The sequence below is a fragment of the Salmo salar genome, unplaced genomic scaffold (genome assembly GCF_905237065.1).
Source record: "Salmo salar unplaced genomic scaffold, Ssal_v3.1, whole genome shotgun sequence".
NCBI classification, from domain to species: domain Eukaryota; kingdom Metazoa; phylum Chordata; class Actinopteri; order Salmoniformes; family Salmonidae; genus Salmo; species Salmo salar.
In genome coordinates, this window is record NW_025547533.1 from 27,501 (window position 1) to 40,000 (window position 12,500).

At 40.9% G+C, this 12,500-nt stretch overlaps 1 protein-coding gene across 1 annotated transcript in view; it reads right to left on the minus strand.

The window, feature by feature from the left end:
* The window catches only part of LOC106592317 (protein sidekick-1), a gene marked incomplete at both ends in the record, with an annotated part of 92,289 nt that overhangs the window by 22,498 nt on the left and 57,291 nt on the right, over positions 1 to 12,500 (minus strand). The window contains 4 exon segments of the mRNA XM_045711328.1: positions 2,026 to 2,124; positions 3,291 to 3,486; positions 5,437 to 5,544; positions 11,198 to 11,205. Coding sequence (XP_045567284.1) covers positions 2,026 to 2,124; positions 3,291 to 3,486; positions 5,437 to 5,544; positions 11,198 to 11,205 — 411 coding nt within the window.

Below are 12,500 nucleotides of genomic sequence, written 5' to 3' on the forward strand. Positions count from 1 at the left end.
GTAGTGTTCCAGTATTCTAGTTCTTGAGCAGAGTAGAGGTATAGGCTCTATTTTTGGCGGGTGCAAACGTTAGTTTGCAATTTCATCATGTAAAAACTGGTGCACTGGTATTTTCCTGCTGTAACGGCAGGTTCTGCAATTTACCTGTCAGCTCGCTTGCGCTGAGGTGGGTGGGGTGGCAATATTTGAGGTGTGTCCTTAAAAACAAGTGCAGCGGTGATCATTTCATGAATCGTCAATGGCAAGTTTTTTAAGACCCACAAAAAGCAGGTCTTAACGGTGACACAGTTGATGATTGTGTGTATTGTGAAGAACAGCCTATACACAGTTGATGATTGTGTGTACTGTGAAGAACAGCCTATACACAGTTGATGATTGTGTGTATTGTGAAGCACAGCCTATACACAGTTGAGGATTGTGTGTATTGTGAAGCACAGCCTATACACAGTTGATGATTGTGTGTATTGTGAAGCACAGCCTATACACAGTTGATGATTGTGTGTATTGTGAAGCACAGCCTATACACAGTTGATGATTGTGTGTATTGTGAAGGACAGCCTATACACAGTTGATGATTGTGTGTATTGTGAAGCACAGCCTATACACAGTTGATGATGGCGTGTATTGTGAAGCACAGCCTATACACAGTTGATGATGGCATGTATTGTGAAGCACAGCCTATACACAGTTGATGATTGTGTGTATTGTGAAGGACAGCCTATACACAGTTGATGATTGTGTGTATTGTGAAGCACAGCCTATACAAAGTTGATGATGGCGTGTATTGTGAAGTACAGCCTATACACAGTTGATGATTGTGTGTATTGTGAAGCACAGCCTATACACAGTGCCCATGGAAGGAGAGACGTGTATTTTATGATGATTCATCTCCTATTTAGAAACACAAAATAAATATTGGTTTCTTGCCATTTCGCTTAATTGGATTAAGGGGGTTTTAAATGGTCTTCTGAGAGCAGCTTTGACACATCCTTTTGCCTTTTCATTATTCACAAGTCACATACCTGCATTTCACTTGTTCAAGTAGGCTATCCATCCCCCTTTTCAAAGAGCGCCCCTTGTCTAATTACCAAAGACAGGCTCGTCCAAACTCAGTCCTTCTATAATGCCATATCAACAGAGGATTGTTTTGAGAATCTGCCTCACATAGGCAACGCTACAACTGACAGGAGCCTAGTACGTTGTATAGACGTTGTATAGACGTTCTATTGTACAGACGTTGTATAGACGTTGTATTGATGTTGTATTGTATAGACGTTGTATAGACGTTATTCATAAACACATTTAGGCCTACGTGAGCACACAGTGCCATGGAACGAGAAAATACATTTAGTTCTAGAGCAGAGTTCTAGTGTTGTAGTTCTAGTGTATAGTTCTAGTGTTGTAGTTCTAGAGTATAGTTCTAGAGTATAGTTCCAGTGTTGTAGTTCTAGAGTATAGTTCTAGTGTTGTGGTTCTAGAGTATAGTTCTAGTGTTGTAGTTCTAGAGTATAGTTCTAGTGTTGTAGTTCTAGAGTATAGTTCTAGTGTTGTAGTTCTAGAGCAGAGTTCTAGTGTTGTGGTTCTAGAGTATAGTTCTAGTGTTGTAGTTCTAGAGTATAGTTCTAGTGTTGTAGTTCTAGAGTATAGTTCTAGTGTTGTAGTTCTAGAGCAGAGTTCTAGTGTTGTGGTTCTAGAGTATAGTTCTAGTGTTGTAGTTCTAGAGTATAGTTCTAGTGTTGTAGTTCTAGAGCAGAGTTCTAGTGTTGTAGTTCTAGAGTATAGTTATCGTGTTGTAGTTCTAGAGTATAGTTCTAGTGTTGTAGTTCTAGAGCAGAGTTCTAGTGTTGTAGTTCTAGAGTATAGTTATCGTGTTGTAGTTCTAGAGTATAGTTCTAGTGTTGTAGTTCTAGAGCAGAGTTCTAGTGTTGTAGTTCTAGAGTATAGTTCTAGTGTTGTAGTTCTAGAGAAGGGTTCTAGTGTTGTAGTTCTAGAGCAGGGTTCTAGAGTACCAGTGTTCCATCTCACCTGTGATGATGCCGTTCTTGTCTTTAGGCTCTGCCCAGCTCACTCTCAGAGATGTGTCCAGGATCTCAGTGAAGCTCAAGTGACCCACCGGACCTGGTGCTGTACACACACACGCACGCACACACAATCAATATCTATTGCACATTAATTATACCCACCGTTAACCCTGATACACACCCTACACCCAATCAATATCTATTGTACATGAATTATACCCACCGTTAACCCTGATACACACCCTACACCCAATCAATATCTATTGTACATGAATTATACCCACCGTTAGCCCTGATACACACCCTACACCCAATCAATATCTATTGTACATGAATTATACCCACCGTTAACCCTGATACACACCCTACACCCAATCAATATCTATTGTACATGAATTATACCCACCGTTAACCCTGATACACTCCCTACACCCAATCAATATCTATTGTACATGAATTATACCCACCGTTAACCCTGATACACACCCTACACCCAATCAATATCTATTGTACATGAATTATACCCACCGTTAACCCTGATACACACCCTACACCCAATCAATATCTATTGTACATGAATTATACCCACCGTTAACCCTGATACACACCCTACACCCAATCAATATCTATTGTACATGAATTATACCCACCGTTAACCCTGATACACACCCTACACCCAATCAATATCTATTGTACATGAATTATACCCACCGTTAACCCTGATACACTCCCTACACCCAATCAATATCTATTGTACATGAATTATACCCACCGTTAACCCTGATACACACCCTACACCCAATCAATATCTATTGTACATGAATTATACCCACCGTTAACCCTGATACACACCCTACACCCAATCAATATCTATTGTACATGAATTATACCCACCGTTAACCCTGATACACACCCTACACCCAATCAATATCTATTGTACATGAATTATACCCACCGTTAACCCTGATACACACCCTACACCCAATCAATATCTATTGTACATGAATTATACCCACCGTTAACCCTGATACACACCCTACACCCAATCAATATCTATTGTACATGAATTATACCCACCGTTAACCCTGATACACACCCTACACCCAATCAATATCTATTGTACATGAATTATACCCACCGTTAACCCTGATACACACCCTACACCCAATCAATATCTATTGTACAATACCCCAATCCCAGAGAGGGAGAGAGAAGGGGGGAGAGAAGGGCGATAGAGGGAGAGAGAAGTGTGTGTGTGTGTGTGCGTACTGTCTTCATGTGTCTGTAGCAGTATGGGAGGGCTCTTGGGTCCATCGCCGGGCGTGGTGAAGCAGAGGGCGGAGCCTAGATACCAGGTGTACTTCATGAGTCCAACAACCAATCCGGTGAGGCGGGAACCGGGATAGTCAGGGGTGATGGTCACAGTGGTTACAGCTGCGGGGGAGTGCTCCGGCCAGACTAGCAACTGAATGAGAGAAAGGGGAAGATAGAGGGGTGAGGGGAGAGAGAGAATAGAGAAGAGAGAGGAAAGAGAGGAAAGAGAGAGGGGAGAAAGAGGGGAGAGAGGAGAGAGAGGGGAGAGAGAGGGGAGGAGAGAGAGAGGAGGAGAGAGAAAGGGGAGAGGGGAGAGAGAGGGGAGAGAGGAGAGAGAGGGGAGAGAGGAGAGAGAGAGGGGGAGGACAGAGGGGATGACAGAGGGGAGAGAGAGAGAGGAGAGAGAGGGGAGAGAGAGAGAGGAGAGAGGGGAGAGAGAGAGGGGAGAGAGGGGAGGAGAGAGGGGAGAGGGGAGGAGAGAAGGGAGAGAGAGGGGATGAGAGGGGAGAAAGAGGGGAGAGAGAGGGAGAGGGGAAAAGAGAGAGGGGAGAGAGAGGGGAGAGGGGAGGAGAGAGGGGAGGAGAGGGGGGAGAAAGAGAGGGGGAGGAGAGAGAGAGTGGGGAGATGTTTCAGAAAAACATGAACATACACATCCTGAACAATGTGGGCTAACCCTAACCTAACCCTAACCATGTGCTAACCCTTACCCAAGACTAAACCTAAAACTGGGATAACCCTAACCCTAGGCTAACCCTAACCCTAACCCTGAGCTAACCCTAAAACTGGGATAACCCTAATCCTTACCCTCGGCTAACCCTAACCCTAACCCTGGGCTAACCCTAAAACTGGGATAACCCTTACCCTAGGCTAACCCTAACCCTAACCCTGAGCTAACCCTAAAACTGGGATAACCCTTACCCTAGGCTAACCCTAACCCTAACCCTGAGCTAACCCTAAAACTGGGATAACCCTAATCCTTACCCTCGGCTAACCCTAACCCTAACCCTGGGCTAACCCTAAAACTGGGATAACCCTTACCCTAGGCTAACCCTAACCCTAACCCTGAGCTAACCCTAACACTGGGATAACCCTTACCCTAGGCTAACCCTAACCTTAACCCTGGGCTAACCCTAAAACTGGGATAACCCTAATCCTTACCCTCGGCTAACCCTAACCCTAACCCTGAGCTAACACTAAAACTGGGATAACCTTAATCCTTACCCTAGGCTAACCCTAACCTTAACCCTGGGCTAACCCTAAAACTGGGATAACCCATACCCTAGGCTAACCCTAACCCTAACCCTGAGCTAACCCTAAAACTGGGATAACCCTTACCCTAGGCTAACCCTAACCCTAACCCTGAGATAACCCTAAAACTGAGATAACCCTTACCCTAGGCTAACCCTAACCTTAACCCTGGGCTAACCCTAAAACTGGGATAACCCTAATCCTTACCCTCGGCTAACCCTAACCCTAACCCTGAGCTAACCCTAAAACTGGGATAACCCTAATCCTTACCCTCGGCTAACCCTAACCCTAACCCTGGGCTAACCCTAAAACTGGGATAACCCTAATCCTTACCCTCGGCTACCCCTAACCCTAACCCTGAGATAACCCTAAAACTGGGATAACCCTAATCCTTACCCTCGGCTAACCCTAACCCTAACCCTGGGCTAACCCTAAAACTGGGATAACCCTAATTGTTACCCTCGGCTAACCCTAACCCTAACCCTGGGCTAACCCTAAAACTGGGATAACCCTAATTGTTACCCTCGGCTAACCCTAACCCTAACCCTGAGCTAACCTTAACCCTAACCCTGTCTCTGGTTAATTGACTGTTTCCTACCTTGTATCTCTGGTTGATTGACTGTTTTCTACCTTGTATCTCTGGTTGATTGACTGTTTCCTACCTTGTATCTCTGGTTGATTGACTGTTTCTACCTTGTATCTCTGGTTGATTGACTGTTTTCTACCTTGTATCTCTGGTTGATTGACTGTTTCCTACCTTGTATCTCTGGTTGATTGACTGTTTCCTACCTTGTATCTCTGGTTGATTGACTGTTTTCTACCTTGTATCTCTGGTTGATTGACTGTTTTCTACCTTGTATCCCTGGTTGATCCCGTTGATGAACTGCTGAGGCGGAGGGTTCCAGGTGAATCTGATTGTGGAGGAGCTGACTGCTGTTACCTCTACAGCCTGAGGGGGGCGCTGTGGGGACTGGAGAGACACAGAGAGAGACAGGAAGAGGACACGTCGGACACACACACTCTGGTTGCATCCCAACAACCTATAATTTCTCCTGAAGTGTGCACTTGTTCACTTCCCATCACTCATTTGAAAATAAATCATAGTTATAAGACAATGATGTGAACTCCCTCTAGTGTAAACTCCCTCTAGAGTAAACTCCCTCTAATAATATAGCGGAAACTCCCTCTAGTGTAAACTCCCTCTAATAATGTAGCATAAACTCCCTCTAATAATATAGCGTAAACTCCCTCTGGTGGAAACTCCCTCTAGTGTAAACTCTCTCTAATAATATAGCATAAACTCCCTCTAATAATATAGTGTAAACTCCCTCTAATAATATAGCGTAAACTCCCTCTAATAATATAGCGTAAACTCCCTCTAGTTTAAACTCCCTCTAATAATATAGTGTAAACTCCTCTAAAAATATAGTGAAAACTCCCTCTAGCGTAAACTCCCTCTAAAACATACTGTAGTGTAAACTCCCTCTATGAATATAGTGTAAACTCCCTCTGTTAACATAGTGTAAACTCCCTGTATGAATATAGTGTAAACTCTCTATATAAACCTAGTGTAAACTCCCTCTATGAAGACAGTGTAAACTCCATCTATGAATGTAGTGCAAACTCCCTCTATTAACATAGTGTAAACTTCCTCTACTAACAAAGTGTAAACTCCCTCTATGAATATAGTGTAAGCTCCCTCTAAAAAACATACTGTAGTGTAAACTCTCTCTAAGAATATAGTGTAAACTCCCTCTATTAACCTAGTGTAAACTCATTCTATGAATATAGTGTAAACTCCCTCTATGAATATAGTGTAAACTCACACTATTAACATAGTGTAAACTCTCTCTATTAACAGAGTGTACACTCCCTCTATTAACCTAGTGAAAACTCCCTCTATGAATATAGTGTAAACACCCTCTATGAATGTAGTGTAAACTCCCTATATTAACATAGTGTAAACTTCCTCTAAAAACATAGTGTAAACTCCCTCTATGAATATAGTGTAAAGTCCCTCTATTAACCTAGTGTAAACTTCCTCTATTAACATAGTGTAAACTCCCTTTATGAATATAGTGTAAACTCCCTCTATTAACATAGTGTAAACTCCCTCTATTAACCTAGTGTAAACTCCCTCTAGTGTAAACTCCCTCTAAAAACATACTGTAGTGTAAACTCGCTCTAAGAATAGAGTGTAAACTCCCTCTATTAACATAGTGTAATCTCCCTCAATGAATAAAGTGTAAACTCCCTCTATTAACCTAGTGTAAACTTCCTCTATTAACATAGTGTAAACTCCCTCTATGAATATAGTGTAAACTCCCTCTATGAATATAGTGTAAACTCCCTCTATGAATATAGTGTAAACTCCCCTCTATGAATGTAGTGTAAAATCCCTATATTAACCTTAGTGTAAACTTCCTCTATTAACATAGTGTAAACTTCCACTATTAACATAGTGTAAACTCCCTTTATGAATATAGTTTATACTCCCTTTATTAACATAGTGTAAACTCACTTCATGAATATAGTGTAAACTCCCTCTATTAACATATTGTAAACTACGTCTATTAACATAGTGTAAACTCCCTCTATTAACATAGTGTAAACTCCCTCTATTAACCTAGAGTAAACTCCCTCTAGTGTAAACTCCCTCTAAAAAACATACTGTAGTGTAAACTCGCTCTAAGAATAGAGTGTAAACTCCCTCTATTAACATAGTGTAATCTCCCTCAATGAATAAAGTGTAAACTCCCTCTATTAACCTAGTGTAAACTTCCTCTATTAACATAGTGTAAACTCCCTCTATGAATATAGTGTAAACTCCCTCTATGAATATAGTGTAAACTCCCTCTATGAATATAGTGTAAACTCCCTCTATGAATGTAGTGTAAAATCCCTATATTAACCTAGTGTAAACTTCCTCTATTAACATAGTGTAAACTTCCACTATTAACATAGTGTAAACTCCCTTTATGAATATAGTTTATACTCCCTTTATTAACATAGTGTAAACTCACTTCATGAATATAGTGTAAACTCCCTCTATTAACATATTGTAAACTACGTCTATTAACATAGTGTAAACTCCCTCTATTAACATAGTGTAAACTCCCTCTATTAACCTAGAGTAAACTCCCTCTAGTGTAAACTCCCTCTAAAAACATACTGTAGTGTAAACTCCTTATATTGACCTAGTGTAAACTCCCTCTATTAACCTAGTGTAAACTCCCTCTATAAACATACTGTAAACTCCCTCTATTAACCTAGTGTAAACTCCCTCTATTAACCTAGTGTAAACTCCCTCTATGAATATAGTGTAAACTCCCTCTATGAATATAGTGTAAACTCCATCTATGAATATAAACTTCCTCTATTAACATAGTGTAAACTCCCTCTATTAACCTAGTGTAAACTCCCTCTATGAATATAGTGTAAACTCCCTCTATTAACCTAGTGTAAACTCCCTCTATTAACCTAGTGTAAACTCCCTCTATGAATATAGTGTAAACTCCCTCTATGAATATAGTGTAAACTCCCTATATTAACATACTGTAAACTCCCTCTATTAACATTGTGTAAACTCCCTCTATTAACTGAGTGTAAACTCCCTCTATGAATATAGTGTAAACTCCCTCTATGAATGTAGTGTAAACTCCCTATATTAACCTAGTGTAAACTTCCTCTATTAACATAGTGTAAACTTCCACTATTAACATAGTGTAAACTCACTTCATGAATATAGTGTAAACTCCCTCTATTAACATATTGTAAACTCCCTCTATTAACATTGTGTAAACTCCTTCTATTAACTGAGTGTAAACTCCCTCTATGAATATAGCGTAAACTTCCTCTATGAATCTATTAACCTAGCGTAAACTCCCTCTATTAATATAGTGTAAACTCCCTCTATTAACATAGTGTAAACTCCCTCTATTAACATAGTGTAAACTCCCTCTATTAACCTACTGTAAACTCCCTCTATTAACCTACTGTAAACTCCCTCTATTAACCTACTGTAAACTCCCTCTATTAAACTACTGTAAACTCCCTCTATTAACATAGTGTAAACTCCCTCTATTAACCTAGTGTAAACTCCCTCTAGTGTAAACTCCCTCTAAAAAACATACTGTAGTGTAAACTCGCTCTAAGAATAGAGTGTAAACTCCCTCTATTAACATAGTGTAATCTCCCTCAATGAATAAAGTGTAAACTCCCTCTATTAACCTAGTGTAAACTTCCTCTATTAACATAGTGTAAACTCCCTCTATGAATATAGTGTAAACTCCCTCTATGAATATAGTGTAAACTCCCTCTATGAATATAGTGTAAACTCCCTCTATGAATGTAGTGTAAACTCCCTCTATTAACATAGTGTAAACTCACTTCATGAATAGAGTGTAAACTCCCTCTATTAACATATTGTAAACTCCCTCTATTAACATAGTGTAAACTCCCTCTATTAACATAGTGTAAACTCCCTCTATTAACCTAGAGTAAACTCCCTCTAGTGTAAACTCCCTCTAAAAAACATACTGTAGTGTAAACTCCTTCTATTGACCTAGTGTAAACTCCCTCTATTAACCTAGTGTAAACTCCCTCTATAAACATACTGTAAACTCCCTCTATTAACCTAGTGTAAACTCCCTCTATTAACATAATGTAAATTCCTCTATTAACCTAGTGTAAACTCCCTCTATGAATATAGTGTAAACTCCATCTATGAATATAAACTTCCTCTATTAACATAGTGTAAACTCCCTCTATGAATATAGTGTAAACTCCCTCTATTAACATAGTGTAAACTCCCTCTATTAACCTAGTGTAAACTCCCTCTATGAATATAGTGTAAACTCCCTCTATGAATATAGTGTAAACTCCCTATATTAACATACTGTAAACTCCCTCTATTAACATTGTGTAAACTCCCTCTATTAACTGAGTGTAAACTCCCTCTATTAATATAGCGTAAACTCCCACTATGAATCTATTAACCTAGTGTAAACTCCCTCTATTAACATAGTGTAAACTCCCTCTATTAATATAGTGTAAACTCCCTCTATTAATATAGTGTAAACTCCCTCTATTAACATAGTGTAAACTCCCTCTATTAACCTAGTGTAAACTCCCTCTATTAACATAGTGTAAACTCCCTCTATTAACATAGTGTAAACTCCCTCTATTAACATAGTGTAAACTCACTTCATGAATATAGTGTAAACTCCCTCTATTAACATATTGTAAACTCCCTCTATTAACATAGTGTAAACTCCCTCTATTAACATAGTGTAAACTCCCTCTATTAACCTAGAGTAAACTCCCTCTAGTGTAAACTCCCTCTAAAAACATACTGTAGTGTAAACTCCTTCTATTGACCTAGTGTAAACTTCCTCTATTAACCTAGTGTAAACTCCCTCTATAAACATACTGTAAACTCCCTAAATTAACCTAGTGTAAACTCCCTCTATGAATATAGTGTAAACTCCATCTATGAATATAAACTTCCTCTATTAACATAGTGTAAACTCCCTCTATTAACCTAGTGTAAACTCCCTCTATGAATATAGTGTAAACTCCCTCTATTAACATAGTGTACACTCCCTCTATTAACCTAGTGTAAACTCCCTCTATGAATATAGTGTAAACTCCCTCTATGAATATAGTGTAAACTCCCTATATTAACATACTGTAAACTCCCTCTATTAACATTGTGTAAACTCCCTCTATTAACTGAGTGTAAACTCCCTCTATGAATATAGCGTAAACTCCCTCTATGAATCTATTAACCTAGTGTAAACTCCCTCTATTAACATAGTGTAAACTCCCTCTATTAATATAGTGTAAACTCCCTCTATTAATATAGTGTAAACTCCCTCTATTAACATAGTGTAAACTCCCTCTATTAACCTAGTGTAAACCCCCTCTATTAACCTAGTGTAAACTCCCTCTATTAACCTAGTGTAAACTCCCTCTATTAACCTACTGTAAACACCCTCTATTAACCTAGTGTAAACTCCCTCTATTAACCTACTGTAAACTCCCTCTATTAACCTAGTGTAAACTCCCTCTATTAACATAGTGTAAACTCCCTCTATTAACATAGTGTAAACTCCCTCTATTAACATAGTGTAATGAAAGTCTGATAGATATATTAAGAGGAAGTTAATAGAGGGAGTGAGCATGATGTTCTCTCTCCCCTGCCATGCTGTGTCCTCTGGGGCCTCAGCAACACTGTTCTACACCAGCACAGCAGCACAGTGGACACTACATCCTATCCTCAGGAGGAACCAGGAAGGGAAATCCTGCTCTACTCCAGCACAGCAGCACAGTGGACACTACATCCTATCCTCAGGAGGAACCAGGAAGGGAAATCCTGCTCTACACCAGCACAGCAGCACAGTGGACACTACATCCTATCCTCAGGAGGAACCAGGAAGGGAAATCCTGCTCTACACCAGCACAGCAGCACAGTGGACACTACATCCTATCCTCAGGAGGAACCAGGAAGGGAAATCCTGCTCTACACCAGCACAGCAGCACAGTGGACACTACATCCCATCCTCAGGAGGAACCAGGAAGGGAAATCCTGCTCTACACCAGCACAGCAGCACAGTGGACACTACATCCTATCCTCAGGAGGAACCAGGAAGGGAAATCCTGCTCTCCACCACTGAAGTGGGGATGTCAAGCTCACAGTCATGAAGAGATCTGTGTGTCTGTGTGTGTCTGTGTGTGTCCGGTTTACTGCGGCCCCTCTCATCAAACCACATTAATTGAATGAACAAGCTTCTCTCCCCAGCCTCTATACACCACCTCATCTAGAGTCACACTGAGTGTGTATAACTGTCTTTGGTAATGTTTTAATGGAGAGGGAACAATACCAGTTAGAACTAGATTTATTGATCTACTGCCCTTTCACTCACTCAGACTGACTGTCCTCTCTCTCTCTACCTCTCTCTCTCTCTCTACCTCTCTCTCTCTCTCTCTCTACATGTCTCGCTCTCTCTCTCTCTACATGTCTCTCTCTCTCTACATGTCTCTCTCTCCCTCTCTACATGCCTCGCTCTCTCTCTCTCTACATCGCTCTCTCTCTCTCTCTCTCTCTCTACGTGTCTCTCTCTCTCTACCTCTCTCTCTCTACCTCTCTCTCTACCTCTCTCTCTCTCTCTCTACCTCTCTCTCTCTACCTCTCTCTCTCTCTCGCTCTACCTCTCTCTCTCTCTCGCTCTACCTCTCTCTCTCTCTCTACATGTCTCGCTCTCTCTCTACATGTCTCTCTCTCTACATGTCTCTCTCTCTCTCTCTTTCTCTCTCTCTTGCTCTCTCTCTCTCTCTACATGTCTCGCTCTCTCTCTCTCTCCCCATGTCTCTCTCTCTCTCTACATGTTCTCTCTCTCTCTCTCTACATGTCTCTCTCTCTCTCTCTCTCTCTCTCTCTACATGTCTCTCTCTCTACATGTCTCTCTCTCTCTTCTCTCTCTCTTGCTCTCTCTCTCTCTCTACATGTCTCGCTCTCTCTCTCTCTACATGCTCTCTCTCTCTCTACATGTCTCTCTCTCTCTCTCTCTACATGTCTCTCTCTCTCTCTCTCTCTCTCTCTCTCTCTCTCTCTCTCTCTCTCACTCTCTCTGCGATGGCAGTGTTACGGGCAAGGCAGGGTTAAGGAATGCAGTCATGGTCATTTTAACCAATCAGAGCCCAAACAAAGTTTAGGGGGTGTAACCCGTGTCAGTGTGTGTGTGTGTGTGTGTGTGTGTGTGTGTGTGTGTGTGTGTGTATACAGGGGATGTATTATCAGAATCTGACCACTCTGTTGTCTCAGAGAATGTTCCTGAAGCACAGGCTTCTAAAGGTTCTCATTTCCACTATAAAACGTCTGACTTGATTGTATCAACTCCTACAAAAATGTCCATG